Source organism: Danio rerio, chromosome 5 (assembly GCF_049306965.1).
Source record: "Danio rerio strain Tuebingen ecotype United States chromosome 5, GRCz12tu, whole genome shotgun sequence".
NCBI lineage: Eukaryota > Metazoa > Chordata > Actinopteri > Cypriniformes > Danionidae > Danio > Danio rerio.
In genome coordinates, this window is record NC_133180.1 from 2,242,733 (window position 1) to 2,260,214 (window position 17,482).

General features: G+C 36.8%; 2 protein-coding genes across 17 annotated transcripts in view; both read left to right on the forward strand.

The window, feature by feature from the left end:
* si:ch73-55i23.1 overlaps positions 1-17,482 on the forward strand; it is a 782,803-nt gene that overhangs the window by 255,288 nt on the left and 510,033 nt on the right. The gene's annotated exons all lie outside the window — the stretch shown is intronic.
* cita (citron rho-interacting serine/threonine kinase a) overlaps positions 1-17,482 on the forward strand; it is a 233,759-nt gene that overhangs the window by 136,716 nt on the left and 79,561 nt on the right. For all 16 annotated transcript variants that reach the window (XM_073951757.1, XM_073951760.1, XM_073951763.1 and 13 more), the window contains exons 16-20: positions 415-468; positions 5,477-5,617; positions 8,397-8,522; positions 8,833-8,928; positions 11,148-11,264. In XM_073951757.1, coding sequence (XP_073807858.1) covers positions 415-468; positions 5,477-5,617; positions 8,397-8,522; positions 8,833-8,928; positions 11,148-11,264 — 534 coding nt within the window. The remainder of the gene's footprint in view (positions 1-414; positions 469-5,476; positions 5,618-8,396; positions 8,523-8,832; positions 8,929-11,147; positions 11,265-17,482) is intronic.

Here is a 17,482-nt window from a genome sequence, read left to right on the forward strand (position 1 = left end):
ATTGCCTACAGAACAAATCACTGTGACCAATGACTTCCCTAATTACTTTAATTAACCTAGTTACACCTTTAAATTGCACTTTGTATCTCACAATGATAACTAGTCAATTTTTATGTACTGTCATCATGACAAAGATGAAATATAACAACTTATTATTCCATATCTGCTCCACGTTGAGCCTGAAAGCATCTTTCAGCTGTAATAAATTGAATGTAGGTGATGGTTTCTTGGTGTTTGCTGCTTTATTTGCTGCACTGTGGTCATCTTTATACTCGTCTCTCTGTTCTGCTGCTCGCCGTCACTGATTTCACCTGCGCTGACATTTTAATTTCCTCTAATTACACACTCGTCTGCTGTGATCGTGACTGCGTGTGAAATTAGACTAACATCCTGAGTGTTGTGTGTGTATTTCAGACAAATGCTGAGCAGCAGCTGAAGATCCAGGAGCTGCAGGACAAACTCTCAAAGGTACCGAATGTCTGCTAATTTAAGTGAAGTTTATTCGTAAACTAATTTCGAGAGGATCACGTGCTTATGATTGACACGGCTGGCCCCAAGTCAAGCTAATGTATGAATAACCAAACACCTTACCTTAAGTCATCTTCGTCTTGAAGAATCCCCCCTTCCACCCCTTCTCCTCCTCTTTGTCCACAGGGCGGCACGGCGGCCCAATGGCTAACACTGCGGCCTCACAGCAAAATGCCTCCGGTTCGGGCATCTACCCAAACGGACAGCATTTTCGTGTGGAGTTCATGTTCTCCCCGTGCTTGCGTGGGTTTTCCCCTGGTCCTCCGGTTTCCTCCCACACTCCCAAAAACATGACACTTAAGTAAATTGACTAAACCAAATAAGCACCAAATTTGATTAAATTCCTTCAGCAACGCATTACCTTAGCAACCCTCACGCAGCAGGAGGGGGGGTGGGGGGGTTCTCGAGATCTACCCGAGCTCAAACTCCCCTCTCGCCCTGCAACAGGAGGGAGCCCCAGGCTTGAGGCTCTCATGAGTTCGGGGCTCTCTCCCGGGACAGCATGCCAAACTAGCTTATTACCAATCATCAGCTAAGTGTGAACTCTTAAAAGTAAATGTGTTGTCAACTATTCAAGAGTTCCACCAATGTGAGATCGAGCCTTTCTCACCATCAAACATATTCTATCACAATGTGAAATTAAAGATATCTAGACAACATTTCTGTACTCCCAGCACTTTGATGGTTGTTTTAAAAAAAATATCCCAAGGAAGAATTTTAAAGAGGCGGTCCACTATGATATCATATGTTAAACTTTAGTTGATGTGTAATGTAGCTGTGTCAATATAAACAGAAGCTAGAGGCTATAGTCTTTAGCCTTCTTGGTAGAGCAACCGACTTCCATGCGGAAGGTCATCGGTTCGATACCAGCTCAGAGCGGGTTGGGTGATGTAGGACTTGCGGGGTTACACATACACCCTGCGGAGCAAAGGGGCGTGGCCAAAGGCGCTGTAATGTTATAGCAGAGAAAGCTAAAATGCCGTCCAAACGCTAATATTTCCAAAGAGCTTCTTCTGTTTCTGTATTTGGGCTTCCAAAGGACACGACATAAAGATAAAAGTGCTTCGAATTTAATCTAATTGTGTTCCTCAGAATTATTAAAAAGATATAGCTCTAGCATTTGACAAAGGATAGCTTCCAGAATCTCTCCCAGTTCAGTGCTGGATTCGGTTAAAAACTTCTCAAAGGAGCTGCTCCAACCGTAATAGCAGAAGCTGTGGACTGTGAGTCACAACCTGAGAGTGTTTTTATAGCGTTAATGGTATGTTGTAGCGAGCACGTAAACAACAGGAAATGCTGTTTGGCACCACTAGCAATTTAGCTACAAGTTCATATTTATCCATGTAAACAGCCACAATCTTCAGCAGCGCTGCAGTGTTTCCATATGTGGATGCTTTCCCTGCATTATACATCTCAAATGATATGAATATGAACGTTTCATATTGCTTACACATGCATATAACTACAATAAATGTAAATGACACTTGTCAGGTTTTATTTTAGAGAGCAGGCGTATGGGTTCTTCATTTTCTGTCTGATTCAGGCTCAAACTGCTGCGGCTAACAGCTACTCTGACTGACAGTGTTTACACAGCAGAGGCAAAGTGTGTGCTGGTGAATGATTGCAGCCAATCCACAACACATTATGTTAGCTGGCCAATCAGAGCCTCTTGTGGGTGGGCTTTCAGAGGAACTAGGAAAGTGACAGTGATGTTCATGTTATCTGAGTAGCTGTATTTAATTAAAGATATATGAACAAATATCCTGATTTTCTACAAGTGAATGAGCACACATTGCTTTGCGTCTTATAAACACAACCAAGCCTTACAAATACACTCTGGAGCACCTTTTTAAGTTGTTTATCAAAGATTCATATCTAGTGGTTTTATGCACATTTTTGTAATTTGTGTTTGTTTATTTAGTATCATCTCTTATTGAAAGATTAAGTTGTTAATGTATGTTTTTTTTAATTATTATATTTATGAAATATGAGCCATAAGATGCTGATGCCACTATAAACAATCAACAAACAAAAGCGAACACTTTTTATTTGAATCTGTCTGTAAATAAAATGCACAATTATATGAGTTGGAGTGATTTTACTGTGGTAGAAAGACAAGCATTACCACGTGAGCTCTGTAATCCTGTTGCATGCAAACACAGGAGATTAAAAACACTAAAGTTTAATCTCTCGCTTTGAGAAGAATTGTGACCCTCCGAGGATCTAGAGGTCTCAGATTGAGTGTCTGTTGTGTGTGCAGTGGCATGGGCCACTAAGTTTCTGATGTTATGATAACCTTGGATGAACATATCACTGTATTGTGATCACTGCTTTAAAATATGCTCCTTTAAAATGTCTGGGTAAAAAATAAAAATAAATAAAAACTCCAGGGTAGGGATGATCATTTCGGTTAATTCTGCTAACCGACAACCGCCACTCGTTAATCGGTTATTAACGATTAACTGGTCAGATTACTATTAAATTATTATGACATTTTTAAAACAAATTGACGTGTCTATTCTGTCTCTGACACATTAAATATTGCATTTCAAAATACTGATTCATTTTAACATGCTAGCATATTAATAACAGAACATAACAGAGCATCTTCACGCATCTGCAGTGTTTTCAACGGCATAGAAAAACAGAATAAAGTAAATAAAAGGAATAAAATAAATAATCCTGCTCTAAATTATTTTACACTTAATTCATTTAGAGAGCAAAACGAAAACACTGACTGAAACCTTTTTAAGAACCGCCATAGGCTGTTTTTTTTTTCTTCAGTCAAATAAATATAGCGGACTGCCTCAAATTGCTTAACGGAAAATCTGCATTTATTTAATGCCCCGCTGTTATTATATCACAAAACCTTTTTACATTTTTAATAGAAATCATTATTTTAAAGGTTATATATTTCCTCTCTCTCTCGCGTGGTCCAAGTGTGCGCGCTGCGTGATGAAAAGACAATGACGACGTGCGCATATGTTAACCTTTTGCAAACAGTTTAGTTGTTGTTTTATGATATTGCATTAATTTGCATACCTGCTTTATAAGCTGTGAAATGCAAGCTAAAGCCTTTTTGTTGTGTTTATGACGCAGATCCAGGAGGCGATCAGCGCTGGTTTGGCATCAACTTGTCTGTATCAAACAGCAATATTCTTCTTCCATTTTGCTTCTTTGTCAAATATGTCTGTAAGCACGTGTGGTCATATGTTATCGTCCCGCGAGTTAACAAATATGTCTGATCACAGCAAACATGATTTTCCATTTCAAAAACGTGAGGCGGTGCGCTACTTTTGACAAGGAAAAAAGGCGCGGTTTCTTTTTTTGTCACTATGAAACGACTGAATTAGCTGGGTATTGATTGTTAGTGTTGCTGTCTATGTTGTCACTATAGTAATATTTAATAATATTGCCACATTCAAGATTTGTAAATGCATACAGCTCTGGATAACGTGAAACAGCGAGCACTAGTCTCTCCTACGTCTTTAAAAGTTCTCTGTAGGTGTCTTGATAACACAAACTGCTGCTCTGGGGTGAGCCGCGTGCAAAACATTTGCGGCTTTTAGTAAACCATTCTAAAGATTCCCCTCTACGGAAAAAGCGCATTCAATCAGCCCCTTATGCAGCCAAACTAAAAATATATCAAATAATATTTTTAATCGTTTAACTGATACCATTAATCGGTTACAAACACACCCTTTCGGTTAATGGATAATCCATTATTTTGAGCATCCCTACTCCAGGGATCCTGCAGGGTCTTAAAATGTCTTAAATCTTGAAAACCAAAATGTAGGCCCTAAAAAGTGTTAAATCTACTGAAATATTTTGTTGTAGGTCTTAAATCTTTTTTTTTAAATGGGTGTTATTTTGCTTTTGTTCATGTATTGCTAAATATCTGGCCAAAACCCATGCAGTCACTAACAATAATCTCAATAAAACTTTAAACTATTTATTTAAAAAGCTCATTTGTAATTTTATTTATCATAATGGTTCAGTTATTTTCCTTACAATAATATTTGTTTAAAAGTTCTACATGTATTTACTGCTGAGGACACTCTCCTGGACAGATTGTTGTGCATAAATCTAGTTTATTGTAGTTTTTAAAACTTTTAGAACTTTTGTTCATATTTTTTTTTTTTTTTAAAGAAAATTTACGTTGTAAAAAAGTGTATAGATACAACTAGAGCTTGCTTGTTTTTACACAATATTTAAATATTTTGCTAAAATATAACATTTAAAATATTTAAATTTTAATGTTAATGTATCATTGTATTATTAAATGTATTAAATTATAATCTTTTTTTAAAAGGGAAAATAAAACTATTTTCTATCTGGGCCATTTAAATAAAGTCTTTTTTTTTTCCTTTATGGGTGTAAAATTTCATTCATAATGGTCTTAAAAATGTAACTCAGTGAAACCCAGAACTCTTTCCCCCATTAAACAAAATAATTGAAAATTAAAAAAAAATAATTGTGGAGCAGTAAACATGTCAGGCTGTATAATTAAGATGAATGATTGACTTCTGCTGTCTTCATTAGTTTCAGTAACACTGATCTCTGTACACCTTGAACAGGCATCTATGGAGATCTTTCTGTTCTCTGGATTTACAGTAAAGCCACTGCCCTGTTCAGCTCTACAGCATGCTGGATGATGTCTAAGTGATTTGTTTTTCTGAGGTTTGCTGAATCATGGGCTGACCAGCAGCTCTGGATGTGGACACCCCTTTCCTGCTGGAGATACTGTTGCCCTAAAAAACTCAATAAAATAGTCATAAACATGTTTCAAAAACACAAACTTGCATAGACCACAGGAACGGTATAACAGAACACTTTCTGAACCGCTGTAAACCTTGAAGCCAGTTATCGCCCCATGCCTTGTACAGTATAGTGTGTGGTTTGCACATGTACTGAGTGTGTGTGTGTGTGTATGTGTGTGTGTGTGCAGGCGGTGAAGGCCAGCACTGAAGCCACAGAGCTCCTGCAGAACATCCGTCAGGCTAAAGAGCGTCTGGAGCGAGAGCTGGAGCGGCTGCGCAATAAATCTGACCCCAGTGACACACTGCGCAGACGCCTGCGGGAGACTGAGGTATAGCACACTCTTTACTGAGGACTCATTTCACATTAGCGTGTTTCTCATCAGCAGAAGTGGTCATAGTTGCTAAACTCAGAGCGCAGTGAATGGGAGAATACAACAAATCATTTATTTACAATCCTATCTGCTGAAATAATGACAGAAAAACTCCAGGATGGTGTTATCCAGACTCTCAGAAAGAGGAAAACAACAGTGTGAGACTGATAACCGCAGACAGAGGAGAGAATACTGCCAGATTTACTGTCCTGCACCCATACACACTGCATTACACACACCTCACACTACTTGTTTTTTTCTAATTTGATGTAAATATGATCAAACATCTATCTGTCTGTCCGTCCATCTGTCCATACTTTTTCAAACTGTTTTAATCTATCCACCTGTCCTTCCATCCATCCATCCCTCCATCCATCCATCCATCCATCCATCCATCCATCTATCCACCTGTCCATCCATCCATCCATCCACCTATCCATCCATCATCCACCTGTCCATCCATCCACCCACCCATCCATCCATCCACCTGTCCATCCATCTATCCATCCACCTGTCCATCCATCCACCCATCCATCCACCTGTCCATCCATCCATCCATCCACCTGTCCATCCACCCGTCCGTCCATCCATCCATCCACCTGTCCATCCATCCACCCATCCGTCCATCCATCCCTCCATCCATCCATCCTTCCATCTATCCACCTGTCCATCCATCCATCCATCCATCCATCCATCCATCCATCCACCCATCTATCCACCTGTCCATCCATCCATCCATCCATCCACCCATCTATCCACCTGTCCATCCATCCATCCATCCATCCACCCATCTATCCACCTGTCCATCCATCCATCCATCCATCCACCCATCTATCCACCTGTCCATCCATCCATCCATCCATCCACCCATCTATCCACCTGTCCATCCATCCATCCATCCATCCATCCACCCATCTATCCACCTGTCCATCCATCCATCCATCCACCCATCTATCCACCTGTCCATCCATCCATCCTTCCATCCACCCATCTATCCACCTGTCCATCCATCCACCCATCTATCCACCTGTCCATCCATCCACCCATCTATCCACCTGTCCATCCATCCATCCACCCATCTATCCACCTGTCCTTCCATCCATCTATCCACCTATCCATCCATCCATCCATGCATCCACTCATCCATCCACCTGTCCATCCATCTATCCATCTGTCCATCCACCCATCCGTCCATCCATCCATCCACCTGTCCATCCACCTGTCCATCCACCCATCCATCCATCCATCCATCCATCCACCTGTCCATCGGTCCATCCACCCATCCATCCATCCATCCATCTACCCATCCATCCACCTGTCCATCCATCCACCCATCCATCCATCCATCCACCCATCCATCCATCCATCCATCCATCCACCTGTCCATCCATCCACCCATTTGTCCACCCATCCATCCATCCATTCATCCATCCCCCTGTCCATCCATCCATCCATCTATCTATTCATCTATCCATCTTTCTATATATTTATCCATCCATCCATCCATCCATCCATACTTTTTCAGTTTTCATCCCTCCATTCATCCATCTATCCGTCCATCCATCCATCCATCCATCCACTGACCTGTCCATCCATCCATCCATACTTTTTCAAAGTTTTCATCCATCCATACATCCATCCTTTTTCAAAGTTTTTATCAATCCATCCATCATCCACTCACCTGTCTATCCGTCCGTCCATCCATCCATCCATCCATCCACTGACCTGTCCATACATCCGTCCGTCCGTCCGTTCGTCTGTCTGTCCGTCTGTCTGTCTGTCTATCGATCTCTCTCTGTCTCTCTCTCTCTGTCTCTCTCTCTCTCTCTGTCTGTCTGTCTGTCTATACTTTTTCAGTGTTTAATCCATCCATCCACCTGTCCATCAACCCATCCATCCATCCACCTGTCTATCCGTCTATCTATCCATCTATCTGTCCATCCATCTGTTTATCCATCTTTCTATCCGTCTGTCTATCTATCGTTAGCTTAGACAGTGGGAGAAAACAAAATGCATGGAGATTACCACTTAATGGAGATTAATAATCATAAATTTAAGATGTGAGTAGATGGCATTTAAAATATTAAAGGACAGTCATTGAAGCTTGGAGTAAACAATAAAATTGTTAAGACTTTTTATTTTGCAAATGGCATCTGATATAATGTGATAAAGTATCTATAAATACAGCTGAAGTCAAAATTATTCACCCTCCTATGAATTTTTTTCCTTTTCGAATATTTCCCATTTTTCCATATTTGTTTTATTTCGGCTAGAATAAAAGCAGTTCTTAATTGTTTTAAAGCCATTTTAAGGTCAATATTATTAGCCCCTTCAGCAATATTAGTATTGGATTGTCTCCAGAACAAACCACTGTTATACAATGACTTGCCTAATCACCCTAACTGTACCCTAATTACCCTAGTGAAGCCTTTAAATGTCACTTTAAGCTGAATACTAGTGTCTTGAAGAATATCTAGTCTAATATTATGTGCTGTCAACATGGCAAAGAGAAAGAAATCAGTTACTAGAAATGACTAGAAACTAGTGTGACTAGAAATGTGTCTCTGTTAAACAGAAATTGTGGGAGAAATACACAGGGAGGCTAATAATTAAATTAAAGACTTAATTTACCACACTTGTGAATTGCAGAAGATTACTGAAAATGCAGCTGTATTTAACTTTGACCCCTGTGGTAAACACTGGTATTTTAGCTCTTAAATATGTTTCTGATGTCCAGGATGGCAGAAAGACTCTGGAAAACCAGGTGAAGCGTCTGGAGATGGTGGAGCGGCGAGAGAATAAACTGAAGGACGACATCCAGACCAAATCCCAGCAGATCCAACAGATGGCTGAAAAGATACTGGTGAGAGAGAGAGACGGATCAGACTAGCAAAGATTAAACCACTAACACGCCTCCTTAACCAGCTGACCTACAACACACACACACACACACACACACACACACACACACACTCCTAAGTCTGTGTTTGCACTGTCATCTCAGTTTCTTGCAGATTAGCATATGACAACACACACACACACACACACATGTCCCATCTGCTGCCACACACACCGCTTCATGCAGTCTCCTTAAGCAGCTCTCAGCTTCTCAAAGCATTTATACTGTGTGTATTGCTGGTGTGTGTGTGTGTATGCCTGCATGGTGTGTTTAGGAGCTGGAGGAAAACTTACGTGAGACTCAGGCTACAGCGCAGAGGATGGAAGCACATCTAGTCCAGAAAGAGCGACTCTATGAGGACAAAATCAAGGTAGAGTTCAGAATAGTGTGTAAATCAGTCCATTAGATGACACTTTTGATGAGGTATTGCTGTATATGTTTCTATATTTTTATTAAATGTATTTAAATTTTAAAATAGTATAAATGTGTACATGTATATTTATAGTTGCTTTTTTTTAATTATTTTAATATTTGTTTTTCAATTATTTGTAATTTTTCTTTTTTTGCATTTTAATTTGTTAATCATTTTATGTATAATATAATATACATGTTTATATGCATATTTATAGTTACATTTCATGTATATTAATATTTCTATTTAATTATTTTGTTTAATACATTTTTTTTTGCATTTTAATTTATTTATTTAGCTATAAAATGCTTAAACTTTCATGACAGATGTTTTAAATATTTATAGTAGTTTTTATGTGTTTATTTATAGTCAGATTTTTTTGGTTTTATTTTATTCATATTTATTTTAGTTTATTTACTGTTTTTGCATAAGTGATTTTGATTGTTGTAAATTAAATTTTTAATGAAATGTATACACATTTAATTAAGAATAGATTTTATATGTATATATAGTTATATTTGATTTATATTAATATTTATATTACTTTTTTGTTAATTTAAATTTTATTTATTTTTTGTATTTTAATTAGTTTTTTTAATTTATTTAGCTTTTTTGCTGTTTTTGCATGAGTGATTTTGATTTTTTATTTTTATTAATGTTATAATGAAATGTATATAAATGTAATGTATTATAATATAAAATTTAATTGTATATTCATAGTTATATTTTTATTTATTAATATTTGTATTAATATTTTTGGCGTTTAAATTTGTTATTTCTTCAGCTATTTGCTGTTTTTGCATGAGGCATTTTGATTGTTTTTGTATTTTATAATAAAATGTATATACATTTTAATATAATATTCATTTTTATATGCATTTTTATAGTTGTATTTTTATTGATATTTTTTTTTATTTTAATATTTTTTTGCATTTTAATTAGCTTATTTATTTAGCTATTTGCTGTTTTTGCGTGTTTTTTATTTTTTATTTAATTTATAATTAAATGTATATACATTATAATATAATATGCGTATATATAGTTACATTTCATGGATATTAATATTTATATTTAATTATTTGGTTTAATTTGCATTTTAATTTCATTATTCAGCTAAAAATGCTTAATCTTTCTTGACAGATGTTTTAAATATTTATAGTAGTTTTTATGTGTATATTTATAGTCAGATTTTTTTGGTTTTATTTTATTCATATTTATTTTAGTTTATTTGCTGTTTTGTGTAAGTGATTTTGATTCTTTTTGCTGATTGACTGAAAAGATTTATTAAATAAAAAATCTCAGTGATTCTTAAGGTTTAAAACACATTAAAGCTTAAAAGACATTTATCATTTATTCTTGTGCTTAACAGAAATATTTATATACTGTAGCAGTATATATATATATATATATATATATATATATATATATATATATATATATATATATATATATATATATATATATATATATATAAATGTATATTATATAATAATATATAGTAAATCTATACAATAGATATGTATTTTTTTTTTCCAATACTTTTTTTTTCTTTTTTTTTACTTTTTATCTATCTATTTAATTTATATTATCTGCTAGTTTAAAATGGATTACCACTGACAGGAATGGAGTTTGACACCTGTGCTGTAGCAGAACTATTTATGTAAAAGAAAATACTGAAATTGACAAATAATGTAACTTGACAGATGTTTATTATATATATAGAGAGAGAATACTTTAAATATTTTATATAATATAATTAATGCTTAACAGAAGGCTTTTTTATTGGTTTAAATGTTGTCTAGATTATTTTACATGAATGAAATGCTTGTAGCAGAGCTGCTTATTTTAAAAGAAACTACTCAATTAATTTGCACACTTTTTTTTCTTCATCATGACAGATGTTTTATATATAGAGAGAATCATTCTTAAATATTTAATATGATTAATGCTTAACAGATAAGTAATTATTTTCCCTTTCATTAATTTTATTAAAAAGATAATTAAGGAAATCATTTTTTAATATTAATTACCAAAACGCATTCTCTTTATATTATTTATATATTTTTTTTTAAATATATGGTAACATTTTATATAGTAACAGTGTATGTTTCTCCTTGTGTGTGCGTGTGTGTGTGTGTGTGTGTGTGTGTGTGTGTGTGTGTGTGTGTGCGCTGCAGATTCTGGAGGCTCAGATGAAGTCAGATATGGCTGATAAAGACAGTCTGGAGCAGAAGCGAGCTCAACAGGAGGAAGAGGCGCGAGAGAAATGCAAACTCATCAGTGAGCAGAAAGCTGTAAGTCTTCATCAAACTCACACTTTACAGTCAACAGGGCTTTTCACACTCCTAAGGGTTAACCCTGCGTCATCCTAAACCCCGGATAAGTAGAATCCTGAGTTATCTGTAACCACGCTTCACACTGCTCATACTATACCTCAGGGATAAAATATATCTAGGACTGGGGTCACCAATCTCGTTCCTAAAGGTCAGGTGCCCTGCAGGGTTTAGCTCCAACTTGCCTCAACACACCTGCCTGGATGTTTCAAGTATACCTTGTAAGAGCTTGATTAGCTTGTTCAGGTGTGTTTGATTAGGGTTGGAGCTAAAATCTGCAGGACACCGGATCTCCAGGAACAAGTTTGGTAATCTCTGATCTGTGAGGTTGTTATGGCAGAATAAAGCCTGACATGTTTATCAGCAGCCTGATGTGAAGCAGAGCACTGTTGTAGAAGAAGGAAGGCTTTATTCTGTTAAAACAACCATCCTGGATGTAGTTTATCCCACTTGTTACACTATTACTTGCCATAAAACTTAAAAAGTAGACACAAAAGCATTGCTCTGAGCCATAACGATTCTCTAAATAAATGCAAAACTGCTAGACACTAAAACAGCTGATGGAGTATACACTAACCTGAGCATTATTCAGACAAAACAGTCTAAAACCAGGCATGACAATCAACCATATGCTTATAAATGTATTCACCGACTGATTTTCAGTTCCCGGATGATGTCATTTAGTAGTTGTTTTCTGGGAATAACAATTAATGTCACAACTGACCAATCGGAATCAAGTATTTCAGCCATGTGAAAATTAGTATGTTGATGATGTTGAATAATGTTTCACACTGTACTTTACTAAACCCTGGGCTAGCGTTCTTATTTGCATAATTGCAATGTCACTGTTGCTGATTGGACAAACAGTAGGGAACCGTCTTTTAGCATTTCTTTTGTTACCTCTTACTGTCATGACGTGATGTAAAACCCTCTAGAGCAGGGTATAATAACCCTGGGTACAGGGGCGGAATGGGACAAAAAATCAGCCCTGGCACTTTAGCCACACCAGCTCACATTACCACAAAGACACAGCGCCACCCACCGCATTCACTACTTGTATTGGTGTACAGACAGGGTCCCCGCAGGTTCTTAAAAAGTGTTAAAGTCTTAAATTAAAAAATCAAAATTTATGGCTTTAAAAAGTCTTAAATTTGCTGTTCTGGGTCTTAAATATTTTTGCACAGGTCTTGCGAGGTCCATGTAACGCTACATCTAATGCTCATTTAAATTCTTTTTGTTGTTGTTGCTTGTTTTTTGGGGTGTTGTAGTTCTTTATTTCACTAGTATAATTGTAATTTGTGGTATTACAACTACAAAAAGGTCAACTTGCAATAGCCAATCAGCTTTCCGATATTAAACTCAGTGCGCACGGCGAATGTGACATCATCGATGTGTTTGAGGAAGTTCGCTTTAAGTGCGCGCGACATGATTTGGGCTGGCAGAGTGTGCTGTTATTTCACTGACAAATGTCACAAGCGCAGTTTTATAAGTCGGCAGCGCTGTAATACGAGAGAGCGAATCTCTGCTCACGCGCCGGTTTCCTTTGTTCATGGACAAAAGTGCTTGCGAGCTCTCAAAACACACTGGCTGCTCACATGTGAATGATCTGCTCTCGCTCTGTCTGACTCCTTTCGTGCTTTTCCAGAGATGCTTCAGCATACTGTAGTATTCAGAATAGTGAACTGATAAAATGAAATCGTGTAGTTTTACTACAGTAAAGTGTGTTGAATTGTAGAAAAATACACCCTATATTGTAAAAAAAAAAAACTAAAGCACTGGGTAGTTTGTTTTTAATACACTTGTTGTGTTACCATAGCAACTGTAGTATTACCACAACAGAGTAATTGAAGTACTTTACTGTACTTTACAAAACACTGTACAGCAGACACGTGTTCACTTTATTTTAGTGATGAAATGGGATTGATAGTGGGATTTATTTGAAGAGTGAACAGTACAGTAAGCTATAATAGCTAATCAAGTTTTTACCTATTTTCTATCAGTTACATTTCTGCTTGCCAGAATGACCAATAATTCTTGGCTAGAAATTGCAACAGCCATGGGAAAGGAGGAACGTTTTTGTAAAACTTTGGGAAAACTCTGAGGGATAAGTTTGTTAAAACAACAAAAAAGATGCCCCCAAAAACATCTTTAGTGATAATGATTCTCTTTTTATTCGTCTGATTTTACTTTGTTTTTTTGGGCCGCCCCCTGTCATTTAAAAACAATATCTCAATGGTGAACGTGTCAAGTATAAAAGCCTTAATCCGTTTCATGAGTTGTGCGATGCGGTGCCAGGTGAAAGTATAAATCTGCATTGCGATGTTTGTTTTTTCTGTAGTTCAGTGGTGCATTTAACCTGACTTTACTACTGTTCAATTTAAATAACTTTATTTTACCCCTCATTTTGTGCGTTTACATTTTCTCTCACGTGTTTTTGATATTGCGATATAGGTCTTAAATTTAATACTTAATAGTCTTAAAAAGGTCTTAAATTTGACATTATGATATCTGCAGAGACCCTGACAGATGGTGAAATAATATAAGCAGTGCCATATTTAATAGATATTTAAACATGTAATGTATGTGACTGGAACAAAAACAACCTGTTGTCATTCTCTGCAACTCTACTGAGGATTAAATGCACACTGTTACCAATGCATATATGTATAATGTTTTACTTTAAAGACAAGCTATGGATTCAGAGTTCACTACAAATGCTCACAGTGCTATGGCTATAGCTATAGGTTCTTTTGCATGTTAGATTATATTGCTAGTACAGAATCATACAGCAGTCTGTATACCCTAATCCCATGTTGTCTGCTAATAATGGCATTGTAAAGTCTACGGGAGTTCTACGCTTACAACTGTTAAGCACAGTGTAGGTTACTGTCAGAAATGGTCAGAAGTGGTGTGAATGGTGTCAGAATTACTTGGTATATTTTAGTGTAATGACTTGCCTCCTCTACTGCCCTATTGTCCTCCAATTCAGCAGCTGAATTTAAACCGTTCGAGATTATTTCAGCATCCGATTTTAGCTTCTTTGCTTTATCTGAGATTTTCCGGCATCGCCTTTCCTTTTTTACGACCCATCTCTGACAATTGGCTGATGTTGCACTTACTGTTTGACTTTCTTGCCAGATTTTGATTACGTCCACATAACCTCTGATTGGGTCGGCCCTTCTCAAAACCAGCCTGCCGTCACGGATCAGGCCAATTGCTTTACATTTAATTGTTAACATAATAATATAACAATAATATTGTTATAACAAATAATATTATTCATATTACTATTATTATTATCATCATCATCATCATCATCATAACATTCACATCCTGCAAGAGATAAAAGCTGCCTGCATGTAAAAACAATACATATGAAAAAAATGTAAAAAAAAAAACTGACCGGCCCACATTTAAAAAATGGTCCAGCCCATCTGGAATTTGCCACAATTGCCAGCTGGCCAATCAGCCTCTGCCTGTCAAGGTTTCAGGAAGGATGAGGGAGTGAGGACTCAAATGCAACAAAAGAGGGTATTTATTCATTAAAATAAATCAAAAAGGACAACAAAAACCACCCCAAGGGGGAAAAACATAACTGTAAAACAAACAAACAAACTTGGATCGGCTGGCAGGACAAACAGGAATGGATGTCACAGGACAGGGAAATAATGACGACGAACTGGCACAGGACAGCAGTCATGAGGGGATTATAAAGCAGAAGTAAATTGACACAAACAGGTGAGCATGAGACTGATAATGGGTTAACAAGGAGGATGGGACTAGACAATAGACGGGAGACATAAAACAAGACTGAACACGCAGCCAATGAGAGAACTCATTAACCGCGTGTTCTTATGACAAGACAAACAACACTGAAGCACACAACAAAGCACGCGACCACAATGTAAACACCAAGCCACGTGCTTTGACAAGAGCACACGATAGATAAACACCTTACCGTGCGCTCACACATATGCAACGCGCATGCTTCATCTCAGCGCCAACCAAAACTGAAACCAGCTAGACAGAGGCGCCGAGAATAAAGCAGCGCGATGCTGACAGAACAAACACAAACACTAGTACAATAGCGCGCATACTAGTACACTCTGCGCATACCCACAACGGCACACGCGCACACAGACACACACAATGACAGAAACAGGACAAGACAGGGCCAGTGTTCGGATTCTGCCACCAAAACAAGAATTCACAAGACCAGAGTGGCAGAACCCTGACACTGCCTGGGTAAAATATGGCGCTAACACTGCTTTCAAATTACAGGTTTGAAACTTGTCTTTACTCTCTGGTCAAAAACGGTGTTTATTTTTAGAAATACCATATAATCCCGTTATTATTCGTAACTGTTTTATTTATCTTAAGGACACAAACTGTATCTGCCAGTTTAGAATCACACAGATACATACATATATATGAAAACAGAACTTATATAATGAGCATATTTTTAAATGTGATTTTTTTAATTCTTGGTTTTTATTACCATCTTTTTAAAATCAACATACAGTTGAAGTTAGAATTATTCGCCCCCATTTGAATTTGTTTTTCTTTTTTAAATATCTCCTAAATGATGTTTAACAAAGCAAGGAAATGTTCAATATGTCTGATAATATTGTTTCTTCTAGAGAAAGTCTTATTTGTTTTATTTCGGCTAGAATAAAAGCAGTTTTTAAATTTTTTTAAACACCATTTTAAGGTCGATATTATTAGCCCCTTTGAGCTATATATTTTTCGATAGTCTACAGAACAAACCATCATTATACAATAACTTGCCTAATTACTCTAACCTGCCTAGTTACCCTAATTACCCTAGTTAAACCTTTAAATGTCACTTTAAGCTGTATAGAAGTGCGTCATAAAGACGGCATACACCATTAAAATAAAGCCTTAAAGTCTAAATATGCAATACTATGTTGCAGGGATCCTCTGTTATTGCAGGTTTTATTATCATGCATTCACATTCTGGGATGAAATGGAAACACAAATGTTTTTGTGAGACTCGCTCTCCAAATTTCCAGGCTATTTAGCCCTTGATCCTGTTAACCTGCTAGACTTTAGCTAACTAGATTAGTGTCCTCTATCTTTTGGCTGATGGCAGACTCACATGCTCACTGTGTGAATCTGCAGACCTGTTAATTAGCATGCACTTTCAACATCTACATACGCAAAAAAACAAAAAACATTAGCGCAGAGCAAATAGAAACAGTGCATTATGAACAGCTTATCATGAAATGATACAGATTTTATTTCATCTCTGAGCTTTTATTATTAAAGAGCCCCTATTTTGCATTAAAAAGGGCCATATTGTGGTTTTAGGGGTCTCCAACAACATACTGATATGCATGCAGGGTCAAAAAACACATTCATGGTCTTATAATATGCATTTTTTGTTTTTACCTAATTATCCCAGCGACTCCCAAATGAATCGTTCAGCGATTCATTTGTTCCCAAACCCCTCCTTAGTCTAATCTGCGCTGATTGGACCGATGACAGCCTGTTGTGATTGGTCGACAGCGTTCAGTACGAAACAGAGGGAATTGTCCGCCGAGTGTATGTGTGAGCTCGTATTTCAGACCCAACTCCTGCCACCCTACAATGTTTCCTTTTTTTTTTTATAGTGTTTGTGGGCGGGGTCGGGGGTTTTAATTTTCCTGGGTTTGCACTTGCAAGAATTGGAACGGGGCTGAAGTTTTGTATCGACGTCACGCCGAAACGGCAAAAGACTCATCATCAAGAGGATTCATTTGAAGCACTCTGAGTCGACTCTTTTATAAATGAATCAATAGTTTAAAACACAGTGTACTTTCAGATTTAAGCCTGAGCTGGATATTTCACTTCACTTAGAGCTGTGTTACACACTACATGAGAAGTTATTTTCAAAAACCTATAATAGGGGCTCTTTAAAACACATTTGGGCTTTGTTCGATGTTCTGATATAGTTACAAACAATATTTGTGATTGTTTCCTAATAATTTCTTAAACTTAGTATTAGTAGCACTTAATATGACTGTTGCCTGTCTACAATGATGTGCATGTTGGTTTTAGGTAAAAGCATCTTTCAATGGATTACAGTTATTATTCAGTTATTATTATTATTATTATTTTACATTTAATAATTTGCCCTCTTGTGCCCTCAGTTCTTTTTCAAGTGCTGTTTAACAGAT